Source organism: Lutjanus erythropterus, chromosome 1 (genome assembly GCF_056507025.1).
Source record: "Lutjanus erythropterus isolate fLutEry1 chromosome 1, fLutEry1.hap2, whole genome shotgun sequence".
Lineage (NCBI taxonomy): Eukaryota > Metazoa > Chordata > Actinopteri > Lutjaniformes > Lutjanidae > Lutjanus > Lutjanus erythropterus.
In genome coordinates this window covers 48,885,483-48,903,244 of record NC_139317.1, presented here as the reverse complement: position 1 = coordinate 48,903,244, position 17,762 = coordinate 48,885,483, and the positions used below count along the sequence as shown (strand labels likewise).

Below are 17,762 nucleotides of genomic sequence, written 5' to 3'. Positions count from 1 at the left end.
TGGGTGATGCGATCACAAGTGGACAGCTCAATGTACGGATGCATTGAGATCTGATCGCTCAGACCACATTCAGAGGTGATCTGGGCCGCATGTGACCACATTTGCTCAGCATTGTGTATGCAGTGTGTCGTGGTCCACACTGAAGAACCACCTACTCAACTGATGCCCTATACGTCCACACAAAATAGCTGTCTAATGTTCATTTGGTTCACTGTGATGCAAATGGCATGTTTGGGTTCTGTTACCTGTCAGGATAAGAAGCAGATGTTCATGAACACACTGTCTGTTTACACTGGTTTAACCATTTAACTAGTTACTGCAACGCTAGTTCCGCAGAATCCCTTTAAAAACTTCACAATTTTGAGAGTTGTTGATGTTGATGAAACTTTGTGCAACAGCTATGGCAAATTCTCAAACTATCGTGCCTTCTTGTAGATTAAATTGTTTCTAAGTCCTTTCTTTGAACACAGTTTCAGCTGATTCACCATTTACATTCAATCTCTGAAATAAGACATTTAATTAATGGTCAACATGTCAAATTTATTTTGTAAATGTACATAATACTTAGCATATAATAATTATTAAAAATCAGATTTAATCATATTTTTTTTAATCTGAGCTTTTGCACACTATTGTATTGAGTTTGAATTCGACGTGTTTGTGCTTGGAGAGTTCTCATGAAAATTACATAATTAATTCCTCAAACCAACCATAAAAAATCCATGTCAGTTGCTATGTGTGTGCAACAAAATTCCTCTGCTGCTTCTGTTCTCTGAGTCTGAGCCAACTCAACAATGTTATATGACTCCTTTAACACAAATGGTGATTTAACCTAGCAAAAATCAATATCGCTTTTCTTCCCTGCTTTACTCTGTTGTTACAGCAAGTCTTTATTGAAGGGGGGAACTGAAGCCCCCATCTGTTCTTCACAGCCACAACACTCCATTGAAAAAAACAATCATTCTCCCTCACAGGACACAGAGGTTGCTGGTCAACTGCTGCCTCGATCAATGGCAAGTACCGTTAGTTCTGACCCAAAAAAGCATGATAAAACACTGATGTCACACAATAACAAATACAAACAAATAAAGGCAACTGTGACCCTATATTTCCCATGTCCTGAGAAGTAAAATAACTGTTTCTGTGTATGGATTCTGGTGGCTGTGAAGAGAGCACAGACGGTGGCGTTAGTTCCCTGTTAGAAAAGACTGTCTGACAACAAAGTAAAGCAGCGAACATGTTCTAAATATAGTATACGTTTAAATCAATATTGATTTTTTTAACATAGTCCTTTTCTAGATGTTAAAATACATCTTCCTGCTGCCCACATCTACAGCGGTCCACAGCAGGACTTCTGCATTGGGACTCCTGAGGCAGCTGTCAATCAAACTTCAATGCCCACACAGTCTTGAGAAACAGTCTAAACAGCAACATGAGCTGATTTTAAGCAGGTCTACTGTTTATTTTCACTCATATCTTCATGGATCCTTAAAGAGAAACTAAAGTTTGATATCATATATGCATTTAACTATTTAAAGCCTTTAAATAGAGGTTTTAAATAGTCTCAAACACCCTCATGATACTAGAATTTGAAATATTTGAATTACTTATTACAGTCCCTTTTCTCCACTCAAGAGCTCCACTTCAGAACAGCATTAGTAGGAAATATATGAAATTTATATGATTTGTTAATCACAAATGTTTTGATCCCTTCGTCTCCCTTAAAATTATTTTCTTTTGATTTGTTTCTCTAATTCTTGTTTTAGAGTATTTTTCTCAGCTACAGAGACAGACTGGTCTGAAGCTCAACTGTGAAAATATTCTAATGTATCACAATGAAAATTCAATATTCCAATAATACTTCACCTGACACCCATTTTGTTTTTGTCATGGTAAAAGACTTCACTGGTCAGCAGTGTTTTTCCTCAGTCACTGCACTGCACCATCTGCAGAATGGAATGATAACAGGGATGTATTGTCTTACTATGGACTCATTGCTCCTGGGACTCCTGTTGACAAAGTCCACTTCCAGGTTCTTCTCCTCGCCAGGGACTGGCAGGTAGTCGTCGTTCCTCCTCATCATGGCGGGCTCCTCCTGCTGTGGGCTGCCTAAGTGTTCACAAGCCCGGGGAGGAGAACCTGGGAGAGGAACAGAGAGATGGGTTTGGGTGTTCTTATCTTAGACAGCACTGCCTGTGCTGAATTTAAAGCTTATATTCCAGACTCCTTCAGAAAAATACAGTTTCTACTTGATTTTTTCTGTATTGTAATTTGTAACTGCAGTTATAGTTATGAAAGAGAAAATCCCTGTATGTGTCATACCTCCAGATAATTTCTCTACCTTCTCCTATATAGCAAGACCCCAAGACTGGTGATGGTTTCACATGCATATTAACAGTATTTAAAATGTTGCTGCAAAGCATGTCTGTTATACTGTGTAATGCAGCAACCTTTCCACATATCCTTCCTAAACTGCCAACATCAATAACATTAAAGACACATATATACATATATAGAAATATTGATTTTAGAAGCCATTGTCGATGCAAAAATGAGTACAGAAGTTCAAATAGCGAGTTGGAGCCTTAAACTGTATATTAAATAGGTTGTAATCCTGTTTAATATCTGACCTATGGTTGATGTGAGTTTTTTCTCCCAGCCCCTCCTCCTCAGACACAACAGAGACAGACAGGCTGCAGGAGCTCTGCAGGAGTGTAGGATATGCACCACATCATAAACTGACAATTAATCAGCTGTTTATCAATGTCAAATGTCTGTCAATGTAAGGTTATACTGAAAACAAAAGCCCACTGCTCTGGAAATACACACTCCGAATTACTAGTTTGAGAGGCTGCCTGTCTCACTGCTGCTAAATTCCAGTAACATTTTTCTCAATTTAACAGTCATAAGCATCTACGCCCTCTACATGATTATTGATGATTTCTTACAACTCATAAACAGATGCTTACTTATTCTCCTTTGATTAATGTGAAATGGACAAACAAATAGTTATTCCGTCCCAGAACAGAAATTTCAAAAGAAGACATCGTGGCTGTAGTGTTAATATCAAGTGAAGCAACTTAAAATGTTTCTTTGATCTCTGATAACACATTGTGGTTATTTTATGATCTATTATGGTTAATATATTACAGATTTCTCCTTTAACAACATTTCAGAATACTACTTTGAAATGGATTATCTGGTCAAGTACTTTAGTTTATCTCCATGGAAACAATTGTCTTAAGTCTAATCCAAGAGTGTTTTTTTGTTTTTTCAGACTTTATGTGATGGCAGTAAAACATCACGTTCCATATGACAGAAGTCTGCCAGGGCTCAGTCCACAAGCCCAGAGGTTGAATGTGTGTTCTTATGAAGCAGGGCTGCATAATTTGGTAATAAAGTCATATTGTGAGTATTCTGACTGAAAGTGTGATTGCAATGCAATTGGTGGAAGTGATCAGTTTTGCATTACAATTTTTATGTTCACTGGGAAAAAAAGCTATTAAAATCATGATGATATGATATTTACTGAGATCTGTATCAAACGAACATGTTATCTTTCATCTGCAGAACAATTTTTGGGTCGGGTCATCTCTGCAGCACTATAGTACCTCATTATGATGTTGTTTTGTCAAGCATTTTTCCTTTTTAAAAAACTGCAATTTGGTTCTGGTTCTGTGATTTGGATATTGCTCTGGGCCATACTGCAATTTTAATGCAATTGCGATTAATTGTGCAGCCCTAATATGAAACCAACCTCACAGCTGTGGAAGCATCTCTGCATTAAGGAAGAGTAAAAATATGAACAGATAACTACAGGATGCACTTGCCACTGTCTATCATGAACAGGAAACAGCTGTCACCATGGATACTGATGGACTTCATGTCCATGTTCTTCATGTTCTTTCTGTGCAGTGATGCAGCAGTCATGTGATCTGGTGTCATCACTGTACAAGTGAAGCCCCGGCTGATGTGTGTTATCTGAGTTTATGAGGCAGTGTGTAGTCTTCTCCTTAGGAAGTACAAATGACAGACATGTCAGCAACAACAACACCTTCCTCAGTGTGTACTGAAGCTCTGACCAAAGAGGAAACAGATCAGTCACGGACACAGCAGCAATATGCTGAAAACACGATTCAATATCTGAATCCCAGAGAGATCAGGTCCATTGTTACTTGATTAAAGCTCAAGAGGAACCATCATACAAAACACAGTTCAATGTGTCTCACCAGATTGTGTTTGTACTATCAGTATCACCACAGAACTGCTGATTAACTGACTAACAGCAGAACTGCAGGAATCACCTCTTATGACCTGATGTCTTCGGTCTTTATAGAGGCAAATATTAGACATTATCATTCATCAGATATTTAATACCAAGCCCGATGTTGAGACTTTTTGAAAGTTCTTCCTCTCTGCTCTCCTGTACACATGAGCTGAGTGTCACAACACTTGCTTGTTTGAGGGGGAGAAAAGATGCATGTCACAGGTTGGCCAAAGTCAGTGAGACGTCCCCACAGCCTGCTTGGAGGTGGGTCAGGTTAACTTTGGCCCCACTCCAGAGTAGGTCCATCTCCAGCATGGCTCGGTGCGATAAAAGTGGTTATGGAGATGCAAATCAGCACGGCACCGTTTGAGTCAGGGCGTCCAAAAGCACCAGTGGAAAAGCCCCATAAGTAACTAGTGTTCGATGTGATGATGTTCAATGTCCACATCCACCATTGTAGTTTCATTTAGCCGCTTGTTAGCTACCAAGAAAAAGTTACAAAAACTGACGAATAGGCTGTTTACTGATGTATTTTATGTTGCAGAAAAAACCCACTTACTTCTTGACAAGGAAGTGGAAGTGCTAATATGCACTAGAAATCTATTAAATTAATATACAGATGATTTGTACTTAAATTGAAAATGGTATTTAGTAGCATCAGGTATCTGTGGCTGTCACAGGCCTGAATAAGTCCATCCAATAATTTCATTTGGGCCAAATTATGCCTATCTACCTACCTGCCTGCCCACATGCACTATGTCTGTCCTCTTATTGCATATGTCTGGAGTGTCCCATAAAGCTCAGCAGATACATTACTAAAGCTATAGCCAGCTAATCACACAAGCATGGCAGAGAGAGTAGTCATAATGTCCCAGTGCTACATGCTAACATGACATGACTTGACAGTTATGAGTTCTAATTCTATTTGGGGTTTTTTTTGGAAACTTCGGACTTTCACTCCACTACATTTCAAAGACAAATATTATACTTTTGACTCCACTACATTCCTGTGAAGGTTGTTGTTACGTTTCGACTAAGCACAGCTTTGAAGTCAGCTGTTGCTGCTTTTTCTTTTCTAAAATACGATTGGTCACATGCTGTGTTCCTCAGAAAAGGAAACCAATCACAGTAGCTCCTCTCAAATGGGACTGATGTAAAAGTGGAAATACATGATCCAGGTGCTCTGTAACAAGAACAAGCAAACTCTCCCTCTTTCATTCAAACAAAAAGTGGTAATGGTGACGGCAGGAGAAAGACAAAATTAAATCTCAAGATATTATTATAATTATTCATTATTCCAGGTAGCTTTTAAAGTTGGATTGTTTTTATCAGGGTGAAAAATATCACATAATTCATGTACATACTGCCCCTGAAGCCAGAAAGAAATCTCAGTTATTTGACAGACTTGAAGAACTCTTTACAGTTGGCTTCAATCTGATTTTATGCTGTGATTTTAATACAGTTACATCAGAAATTCTATGCTCAAGTTGTTATAGGTGTTTCTATGTTTCTATAGACTTTGTGTAGCAGAGTGGTTCTACAAGCATCAATGCATCATTAGATGGTTTCAGAGAGTTACAAGCTTCTGTAAATGCATCATGAAAACAACACAGCATGTATTGATATTAGAAAATGTACTTTGTAATTTGTACTTTTGAATACTAAAGTATTATTAAAAACAAGAACTCTAGTACTTTAACTCAAGTAAAATTTTGACTGAGCAACTTTCACTTGTAGATGAGTAATATTTGACCAGGAGTATCAATACTTTGACTCTAGTACTGGGGTCGAGTACTTTGTCCACCACTGTATATGACCCTGTCCATGGAAAATACTGAAACATTTCTGTGAAAGGCTGCATGTGTGAATGTAGATAAACATACATAGATGTTGTACATAGAAGATGTACTTGTTCTTCTTTAGCATTATATTTTGACTGTTCCTTCTGTATTGTTACTGTCAGTAAACAATAACCGGATAATATTAATACAAGGAGGAAACAAAATATCAGAAGGCTAGCTGAGGGTAGCAAACATTACAATCTGTTGACAGACTGAATGCCAGTTTCCTCTGAAGTGCAGTCCTTGTCCCTGCTAACTGTGCTGTTGGCCAGAAGGAGAGATGATGATCAAGCACTACGTGTTGCTGCTCTGTCTCTCCAAAATCTAACATACCATCCACAATGGAAGGCATATGAATTGTAAAATTTCATATTGTAATCAGTCTGTTATAGTCAAGCAAAAAGTATATTATTAGGACAAACCAGTTGGTTTGATAAATCTGGTTACTGTACTATAGTATTTAGGACCTTCACTGGCTTCTGTGCTGCATCACAGTGGGTGTCAGTGGCCAGGTTGCATCACAGCACAGAAACCCTTCTGGAGCTCCAGAACAATGACGCAAAAGCCATTAATGAAACCAAAAGAGATTTTCCTCACCAAACAACTTCACTGAGTGCTTAAATGACCGGTTTCAGTTTTCCTCAGAACCTTTTGTGGTGGTGCACATAATGACTGTCTTCTTCCAGAACCTCTTAGGATGAAGGCTGAGGTGGATGGTTGGGTGAAAAAAGTGCTGTCGCATTGTGTCTCCAACCAACAGTTAACATCAGCTTCTTTTACTATAGTCTTTAACTAACCTTACCCAGGCTTCCTAGAGAGATAGAGAGATCAGGAAAACACTGAATTATTTTTGTAACCATCATGTGGGCTGTTTTGGAAGGCAAACTGATACAACCTATTTATCGCCTAGGTATGAGGACCATGGTTGCCTGTGAGGAAGAGGAGAGATCGATTTATAGATAGAGGATGGGAATTTAAAGAAAGTGTGGCCCTTTTTTTTTTTTTATTTTTTTTTTTTTTGGGCTTTTTGCCTTTTATTGATAGCGAAAGCTGAAGGCATGACAGGAAAGGGGGGTGAAGATAGAGGGGATGACACGCAGCAAATGAGCCGCAGGCGGGACTCGAACCGGCAGCCGCTGCAGAGGACCAACAGCCTCAATACATGGTGCACACGCCCCACCGACTGAGCCACAGGGGCGCCCCGTGTGGCCCTTTTTAAAAGCAGAAAGAAAATCTCAGTCTTATTTCTTTATAGCAGCTACATCAATCAAAGACTCATAATGAATTTGACTATGACAAATTGACACTTATTTGGGTCCTTGACCTCCAAGAAGAGGTGAAAACAGCTCAGACAGGATGGTGCCTCAGGTGAAGTGTGCAGCAAGCATGAGAGAGAACAACATGATGTAACATGTCTGGCATTACAAATTTGTACAGTACATCAGCCTTCTTGCACTGTAAATCTCATATAAACCCTTGCATGCATGCATCTTTCACCAAATGAGTTGCCTATTTCTTTATGTATGTATAAATACACACACACACACACACACACACACACACACACACAAGCACTTAGAAGTGTTGATTAATGGTTAGCTGCTTTGTATGCCTTATCTTTCACAAATAATAATAAACTAATAAAATAACAAAACATATGTTTTCAGTAATGTATAATCATACAAACAGCTGAATCCTGTGCTTTAAAATATATATAGTTACAGGTATTTTATAACAACACAACCCTGCCCAAGCACTGATATCATCTGTCAAATGCTTTGGCAGACAGCCTAGACAGGCGGCACCCAGCATGGCTCTTGGATTTTGGCCTACTTTCACAACACGAGATGTTTTCACTGTAAATATTTCCCACTAGTCCACTTGTCTGAAATTTGAATTTGGCTATGTACATGCAAGCTTGCCACGTCTATTTATGTCCACCTTATGTGTTAACATGGCTGAATTGTAAGGCTTTACCACAGATTGAAGAATAATCAGGCAGTTCTAAAGTTGAAGCTAATTAGAGCAGAGATTAAACAGAGACTTCCAGTGAAGAGATAAAATCTTCATGCAAAAAACTGGAATAATCATCCACTTGTTGCCTGAAGAACTGGTGCAGGAAACACACAATGACAGCCAGGAATCTCAATACCTGCTGAAATATTCAACTGACCAGCTGAAGTCAGTGTTAAAGCTTGTGGCAGTATTTCTCAAACTCATTACACCACGTACCACCTCAGAACAATATTGAGTTCTCCATGTTTTGCACCGTTTGGTGTGAGCAGAGTTAGTGAATACTTCACTGGCATTTCTTAGATAGCGACTTCTTCTTGTGCTAGGTTCAGTGTCATCCGCTTCATTTTTAACAGCTGCGCAAAATATTCTCCTCCTGAGTTACACTCCTCCTGTTTGGGGTCATGACTGCAGAGTTATTGAAGCTGTCATTTTTATCCTCTTCAGTACAGAAGGGTGTCCAACCTGGTATGAGCAAGATGTACATAATGAAGTGGCAGGTGAGTGTATTTTTACTAGGGCTGTCATGTTAATAACACATTAACACAAATTCCTTTTAACACCACTATTTTTGTAACACATGTTCTGCTACATTGGCCAAACCAATAGTTTGAATCAGAAGCGAGCTTCCCTGTCACCAGACAATGTGAACAGGCTTGTCTGTTCAGGTAACTGGCTCAACGCAAAGAAATAGAAGTATGTAAGGAGGGAGATGAGCAAGTGCTGATGGAGCTGCAGCTCCGCCTGAAATCAGGTAAAAGTGAAAATAAGACTGACCCACAGCAGTCGGGGGGGGGGAGACAGAGAGAGCGTGTGAATATGGACAGGTGTGTCGACTTGATATAAAAAAAAAAAATTATGATTATGAATCATAATGTTACTGTACACTTCTGTGGTGCATGATCTATTTACTCCAAGTCCGGTTTTTAAATACTTAATTACTTGATGCTGATTGATCATAACAGTGAGGGAGGAGAAACGAGCTGCAGAGAGGAGGGAGGGAGGGGGAGCGCGTGTGTGAAGTGCCGACTGATATAAAAACTTTATTGATGATGAATCCTGTTACTGTACAGTTCTGTGGTTTAAACTCTACAGACAAAAATATCTGTCTCTGTAAAGACCAAGCTGACAGACACATGTCTCCTCCACAAAACGTCCCTGCGCTGCATTATTGTTAGACATGATGAAGAGTCCAGACTCTGTCTTTCCTCTTCATCTCCTCAGTGTGTGTCGGTGTGCAGTTTGCTGTGGTCTAAAACATCCTCACTGATGTAAACTGTCAGGGTGACACTGATGTATTAGTAATAATATAATTAATAATATTTTATTAAAGAGAAAAACTATTATTAACAATAATAATACTAAATAAATAAATAAATGCATATAAATAGCAACCTTTTCCTAAACTACTGCTGGTTCTGTAGTGAATTTAAATCTGAAGCTTACAGTTCCATAGACGCTTCAATTGACTTTTCTATTGAAGTTTTTAGTGTGTTTTAGCAATACTGTTAAATTGAGCAGGTCAGTATGCTCATCTGTGCCTGATGGACTAGAGTTTGTCATGTTATTATTTGAGCATATTTTTATGCTAAATGCAGTGCCTTTGAGGGTTTCTGGATGATATTTGCCATTGTTTTTGGTTAATGTATTTCATTTAATGAAGTTACATTTCAATTACATTTTAAACACTTGAAAAATATCCCTTTAAGGTAGATTTTGAGTCAATGAAAAATGTGTGATTAATTTGCAATTAATTGTGATTAACTACAGACAGTCATGCAATTAATAGCGATTAAATATTTTAATTAGTTGACAGCACTAAGTTTTGCATTAACTATGGATCAAATGACTGTCTGATGTAAAAGGTGTCACCTGCAGTGATGGTTCCCTTCAGCTCGATGGAACTTTTTAGCATCTTTCAGCAAATTGTTTTTTTGTTTGTTTGTTTTTGTTTTTGGAACAACAGCTTTGGGTCCCTGCTCTTGCCCAGGTTGTTTCCAGTAGCAGCCAGATTAAACCAGTGTACACCACCACCCAGCACAGACAGTCAGAGATGAGCTGGTGGACAGAGTGGAGCATTCATCCACCTGATGAATGAATGAATGAATAATATATCAATGTTGTGAAGATTTGTGAAACAATCATGAACTAGTCCTTTTGGTTGTGGGTAAACTGTTTCCATGAGGGTCAGTTTGTTAGTTGATCTTGGGGTTGCGTTTAGACGCCACATATCAAATCACATTTTGTACAAACTTCCCATGAGACCAGCTTGAACACAGCGGAGCTATGGTGTAAAATCAAACAAATACTGTTTAATCTGAACTATCTCTTTAAATTAAACTGTGCTCGGTTAAGACAATAAAGCTGATGAGATGAGGTGGATGTATCAGTGGTGTGAGGGTTCCCTCCACACAAGCACCTGTTCCTGTGCGTCATGTGCGTTACAACAGTCCATCAGAACCGACCTGGACTTTCAGGACCCTTCAGACAAACAGAAACAGATCCACAGCTCGATTCTCGCAACGTCTCATTGCACAATTGTTTGTCCTAAAATTTGGACAGAATCCTCTTCAGGAATCGCGCGCACTTACCGGGCTCCTCTGCAATGTCGAGCTGCTTTAAGCTCCCAGCAGGCTCCTCTCCATCATCCTGTCGCTCCATTGGCGTTTATCAGGCGCCCAGGGTTCCTTCAGAGACCCCAACCACCTCTACACAGCCGCGACTGTGTGCAACAGCATCTATCCTCGGCTCCGCTCCGCGGCTTCACAGCCTCCCGCGCTGTTGCATGGAAACGCTGGACGGAGAGCTATCACTTACTCATTCTTCTGGAGAGCTGATGAACTACTGTCAAACTGTCCCTGTTCAGTCTGTCCAGAAGAATCTGTCCAAATGAGACAATTGTATCTGCAGAAAGAATTTATCTCAACGACATCAAATCAGGAGCTGTTTCAGGTCGAAATAAAAGCTGCCTGCGCGACATTCTGTGTCAGAATGAGACGAAAACACACCTTCTGTGCACAGTGTGAAGACCTTCTCTGTTTAAATGACATAACACACACACGCATCAGTAATAACGCGCGGGGAATCTCAGCGAAAATCGTGCCAAACGGTCTACAATTATGTTGCATTCAATCCCGTAGGAAAACATGGAAATGGGAGTTCTCTGCCTTACCTGTCACAGCTCAGTTTCCAGGTGACACACTGAGACTGCCTGCTAACTGATGTTACTAAAACAGATAACACGTGAATCCTTTTTTTTTTTTTTTTTTAATTAAGTAGTTTTCCAAAGATCACATTTAATTATGGTGGAGGGGAGGAGAGGATACAGGTCGCCACAGTGGTGGGGGTGGGGTGGTTGACCTTCCATGGTCACAGTGGGGTATATTACGGTTACTGTTGCAATATTGTTTGTCCTACCTCTACTGAAATAAAAGTAACAGACAACAAAAAAAAAAACACATTTAGTTAACCATTGGTATGAATCTCACAATGGAGTGTAGAACTTCTTTGAAAAGCACAAGTGTTTTATAGCCTTCAACCAGTGTTTGTCTATCAACAGCCTCCATTAATTTCATTAACATGGTTTTAGTTTAGTTAGAGTAGAAGTAATATTATTTTGGTAAATTGCTCTGGTTGATTATAAATTATATTGTTCTGGTTGGGCTTTAAATAACTGCAGTCCCTCTTTGTGGTTTTCATGTATTACCATTAAAGAATCACTGTCACTATTCACTGTCATGCAGATTGAAGATCTGGTTTAGTTTTTCAGTCCATAAAACTCTGCTGGAGTTTCACAGTAAAACAGTGTTGCAGAATCTCCCAAACAATGGAAGTGAATGGTGACCAATTTTAAAATATAAAAATCAACAACAGAGTAAAAACAAAAAATGTCTCCATACTGCTCGTCTGGTGTAATCCAAGTTTCCAAAAGCCCCAAATAACAAAGTTGACTAAAGAATGTAAATTACACCATGTTTTTAGCCTGAATCTTCACTGTAGATCTTTAGCTTGGAGCCACATTCACATTCACATGCACACTGTCTGAACTGGGTGTGTGTGGTATGACAGTGTGCAAACAGCATGTTGGGACTTGAGTTTTTTTCCAGTTGTTTCTTATGTTTCCATTGTTTGCAACATTCTGGAACACCATTTTCCCGTGAAACTCCAGCAGTGTTTCATGGACTATAAAACTAAGGCCTCAATGAGAACAAGTAGATAATGACTGAATTTTTATTTTTGAGAGAACTATCCTTTTAAGCCACAGAAGCAATTCAATATTCTGAAAAATAACCATACAGTTTTTGAAAAGCTCCAACAGCTGTTAGATTAACAACACACTGCTTTTCTCATCCTGAAGAACTCTTCTAACCTGGATGAAAAAATTACACACCTGCTGCATGATAAAGGAATATATATATTTTTTAACCAAAATTGCACCTCTTCTACTTAACCTGAAACAGATGGTAGTCAGACATATGTCAGTGCTCAAACATGAACAAAATTTGCAAATTTTATCACTAGTTCTATTCAAATTAAATAACACAATTATTAGAAAATAAATGGGTAACGTGAGAGACTGGTTAAGTCTTTTTAATTCTTCAGAACATGATTGTTCAGTCCTCCAGATGGGTCGAAGGAGTTGAAGGAGTTTTCTCCTTCACACTTTCAGAACAACAGGAAGTGTTGTCTTCAGAACATCACATTTTTGGTTGTGTGTCTTGAGTGTGACGGTAACAAGCTAAGGGTAGAATAAAGCAGGGTATTTTGCTAACACCATAGTAACAGCTGACCTGGTTTATCTCAGTTTTCATGCATGGTGATGTGACGAAGATCTTTGCTACAAATAAAGCTGTTCATCAAGTGCCTGTTTAAGGATTTGTAAAACTTGGAGGCATTGTTATTTCCTATGGGACATGAATGCACCATTGTTCTCTAGCTTGAGCTTCACTGCGCCAGCTGGTGCCGCCCACTGGGGTCCTCCAGTAGGAGCGAGGTGAGCAAAGCGCACGAGCGAATGTTGGAGCGGTCTAGCGTATACGCACATAGGAGACAGAGCGCGTGAAGACATGTTACCCACTTTCCTCATTCATTTCATTTTTTAAATTGCATTTATACGTGACAACAGGGAATGTTTAACATGAAGCTGCTGGTCACATACTTCACATGTTCAGTGAATCATCATGATGATGATCATCATCATCATCATCGCTACAAAATGTCCTAAATCTCTGTTCTGCCACATAAACAACAACAACAACAACCAGGAGGAAGTGCCTTCTCCACTGCCTGGTTCCTCTCGCTTTATTTCCAGAGATATCTGTCCGCTGCCCTGCGATCCGCTGCAGGACTATAACTCAAGGAGGACGTGAGGAGCGCAGAGACAGCAGCTCCTCCGAAGCCCGTTTGGACCGTTTGAATGGATCAGGATCGTTAAAATCCTGAAGATCGTAGATGACACATAACACACACACACACGGCACTGACCGCATCCCATCCACACAGTGAAGGACCAATGAATAAACACCAGCGCTTGGCGTAATCATCACACTAGGGGAACCTGCTGGTTCAGAAATGCGCCCCAGGACACGAAGCGTCAACCGGGCTCCAATCAGCGCGTAAAAGCACTTAAAATAAACAGTGTGCAGTCACCACAGCCTGGTTATTAACGTGAAGCAGAACACTGAAACGTCACTCATCATTAGGATATTAAGTGATAAAAAGCTGAAGCAGTGAGATGTGAAGGCAGAGGAAACATGAGCAGCTTTGTGAGCGAAGTGAAGCATATGAGAGGAATATTTACCTTGTCTCCAGAGTGAAACACAAGCCGTGTGAGTGGAAGGTAAAGAGGAATGAGAGCAAGGATTGGCCAGGTAACACTTCCCACTCACCTGTGTGCAGACGGGCGGAGGCGGAGGAGGAGGTGCCTGTGGCCTCCTCAGGTAAAGTAAAGTCTCTCCTCCCACACAGCGGCTGTGGGATCAGTCATTGGCGGGTTATGCAATGCCATAATGTAAATACATGCGGCTGCTGATTGGCCCGGAGCCCAAAAGAGAATATATTCTAAAATAAACCGTCCATATACATCCTGTAAGGTCCGGACATGTGCACAGTGAGCTCACAGTTGCAGCTCCTTCTTAACTTCATATTCTGAGTTAATGGAGCCAGCCAGCTGATCTCAGCCCAGCCACAGGGAGTCTCCTCAGGTGTGATATGCATTCCTGTACAAGCATGTATGGGCCTGCAGCAGAATGCCAGCTCCCACCATCCCAGACCTCTGGACTCACTCTGAGGAAAGGAATGGGATAAGAAACGTATATGTCCCTAAACAGTCAGTATACTGACACAGATACCTGACCACAGTCACTGATAGAGACCTGAGAAAAACACTGACAGTACACAGACTGAGTGACCAATGTGGTGGCAGACCTGGATACCAAGGGAGGACAGACTGTGCTGTCACTGTGATGAAGGAGCTGTAGAAACAGAAGAACACTTTTTAACACTACAAAACTACAGACATATCAGTGAAGAATTCTTTAAAAATAAAGTTAAATAAAAAATTTAACAGGAAGAGAGTAATGACCCTTCATTCTTGGGAAAATAAAGGATAATTTCTGTTGTGTCACCTCCTGCCACAACAAAACAAAGCAGTGAGACACAGATGCATATATACATTGTTCCATATTCAACATACCACCACATCTCAATTTGTTTATTTGTTTGTTTAATTAATGCTTATTAATACTAAAACCTCTATATTCATTCTTAATCTTATTGCTGAAATCACATTTAATAACTAACAATTTGATTGAATAACTTGATTATTTATATTACTTATGTATTGTATAATGTACACTACCGGTACACACTATGGTACCATACCCTCATGAGCATTATTTGAACAGTACTGTACTGCAGAAAGTAGTGTGTTGCTATAAAAATGGCGAGAAAAAGGCAACTGACAATGGAAGAGAGACAGATCATCATAACACTTAAAAGAGTAGGTCTTTCCTCCAGAGAGACAGGAAGAGGTCTGGCAGACCCAAGGCCACAACAGAATCACAAGACAAGTTTCTGAGAGTCAACAGCTTGTGTGATAGGCAGCTCACAGGACAACAGCTTCAAGCACAGCTTAATAGTGGTCGTAGTAAACAAGTCTCAGTTTCAACTGTGAAGAGAAGACTTCAAGTTGTGGGTTTGACAGGTTGAGTTGCAGCATGAAAGCCATTGCTAAGACGTCAGAATGAGAAAAAGAGGCTTGCCTGGGCCATGAAACACTGCCAGTGGACTAGTGAAGACTGGAAGAAGGTGTTGGACTGATGAATCAAAATTTGAAATTTTCGGATCATCACACAGGATTTTTTTTTTTGTACGCCGTCGAGTAGGTGAAAGGATGGTTCCTCAGTGTGTAACGTCAGCTGTCAAACATGGAGGAAGCGTGATGGTCTGGGGCTGTTTTGCTGGATCCAGGGTCGGTGATTTGTACAGAGAGAGAGGTACCCTGAACCAAAATGGCTACACAGCATTCTGCAGCACCATGCAGTAACCTCTGGTCTGTGCCTAGTTGGTCAGGAATTTATCCTACAGCAAGATAATGACCCAAAACATAAGTCCAAGCGAAGATGGTAAGCTTGAAAACATGGAGTGGTCAACACAGTCTCCAGACTTAAACCCCATCGAGCTGGTTTGGATGAACTGGACAGAAGAGTGAAAGCAAAGCAACCTACAAGTGTCACACATTAATGGGAACTTCTGCAACAGAGTTGGGAAGAACTTTCTGAAGAATATTTGATTTCCATTGTAGAAAAAATGCCACGAGTGTGTTCAGCTGTTATATCTGCCAAAGGTGGCTACTTTGATGAGTCAAAAGTTTAAAATACATTTTGGTTTATAAATCGATTCCATGATTAATTTTTTACCTTCAGTGGTTTATTTGTTCTATGCTTTCATTTCAGAGTACAATGAGACATTAAACTGCATAATTCTCAATAAAAAACTGGAAAAATTGGGGTGTTCTAAAACTTTTGATTCATCTGTTTCATTACCTATAAGTATAAGGGGCAGAAGTAACGAATTACAAATACTCAAGTCACTGTGATTTAGTTTTTTGTGGATACTTATAGTAGATTTTCAAGTCTGTACTTGTGCAGAAGTATGCATTTCACTATGTTACCTACTTAGTTACTTGTAAAAATCATAATTGAGTACAATTTGAATTCATATCCAAACTTTTCATCTGCATATTGCAGCCAATAAGGTGATCTAATCACAAACTGGCCAGAGAGAACCATGATATATGGAAGCAAAACAAATAAACATAATCATTTAGCTCATTAATCGCCACTGTGAATTTAACCAATTAAAAATGTTCATGGATATTTACTCAGTAGTATATAAATAGCAGTAATTGCACCTCTTTGCTTTGTCTGATGGAGCCATTTGTTAAATAAGGTAACTTCAACTTTAAATCAGAAAAATGAAAAACAAAAACAAAAACAAAAACAAAAACAAAAATCACAGAAACGTGTTTAATATCTTATAAATTATTGACAAAAAAGGAGTTGGGAGGAATAAAGTAACCGGAAGATTTGAAGAAACAGAAACCACTTTGATTGAATGTTGCTATTGATAACCAATGGTTAAAAATTAACTAATACTCTGAGTAGTTTTTGAGATTGATACTTTGTACTTAAACTAAAATATTTATTTAACACCAGATGTTTTACTTGTAATTTAGACATATTTTAAGGTGATTTTGGGGGGGCTTTTTGCCTTTATTTTTGATAGTAAGAGCTGAAGATATGACAGGAAAGTGGGTAGAAAGAGATGAATGACACACAGCAAACAGGCCACAGACAGGATTGGAGCCGCTGCAGAAGACTGATGGCCTCATGGGAAGCGTGCTCTACCAACTGAGCTATAGGGGTGCCCCAACTTAGAAATATTTAAGTAAATTATTTAGTAATGTAACATTTTTAGTATTCTTTCCACCACTGATTTGTATTTACATTATTATTGTAAAATGAATTCCATAAATGTCTGTAATATTGTTATTGTGCTTTGGAAACGTAAATGTCATGCCAATAAAGCCTACAGAAAATGAAAATGAAAGTTGAAATATGTTTGAAATGATTCTGCTGACATGTAGCACATACCTGATCAGAATCTGCCTGAACAAACCACTTCAACAGTAATCAGGCTACATCCTGCTGTTTTCCTACCAAATGTTTCAACAACATTCACATTTACATATTCAAACTGAGCCTGTCTACAGGCTGCCATCTGAGGACAACAGGTGGGACTTTTACACCTGTTCCCTGATACTGTATGGAATCACAGGACTGAAGTGATTACAGGCTGAAGTCAGACTGATATGTTCTCTTTCACCTGGGCTGAGCTCTGAGCTCTGAATCATGCTGGTCTGGAAACACTCATCTGGATCCCCGAGGCAACAAATTTCTAAGGGATTGGGCTGCAACACTGGATCAGCATTAAGACAATCATTATTACAATTAACTGTAGCAACAGTACTGATGACTGTAGCAGCAGTAACAACATTAATTTGGATAGTGTTGTTCATATTACTGGTATGTGTAACAGTAGTGCTAATAGTAGAATTAGTTACATCATTAGCACTTGCA

At 39.4% G+C, this 17,762-nt stretch overlaps 1 protein-coding gene across 2 annotated transcripts in view; it reads right to left on the bottom strand.

The window, feature by feature from the left end:
• ano1a (anoctamin 1, calcium activated chloride channel a) overlaps positions 1–14,978 on the bottom strand; it is a 114,605-nt gene extending 99,627 nt beyond the window's left edge. The window contains exons 1-2 of one of the 2 annotated variants that reach the window (XM_084722754.1): positions 13,922–14,978; positions 1,985–2,139 (exon numbers count right to left, since the gene is read on the bottom strand). In XM_084722754.1, the coding sequence (XP_084578880.1) occupies positions 1,985–2,083 (99 nt within the window). In that variant the 5' untranslated portion in view covers positions 2,084–2,139; positions 13,922–14,978. Of the gene's footprint in view, positions 1–1,984; positions 2,140–10,712; positions 11,358–13,921 lie in introns of those variants that run through there. The other variant, XM_084722746.1, reaches the window with a different exon arrangement.
• Between the last annotated feature and the right edge of the window lie 2,784 nt (positions 14,979–17,762).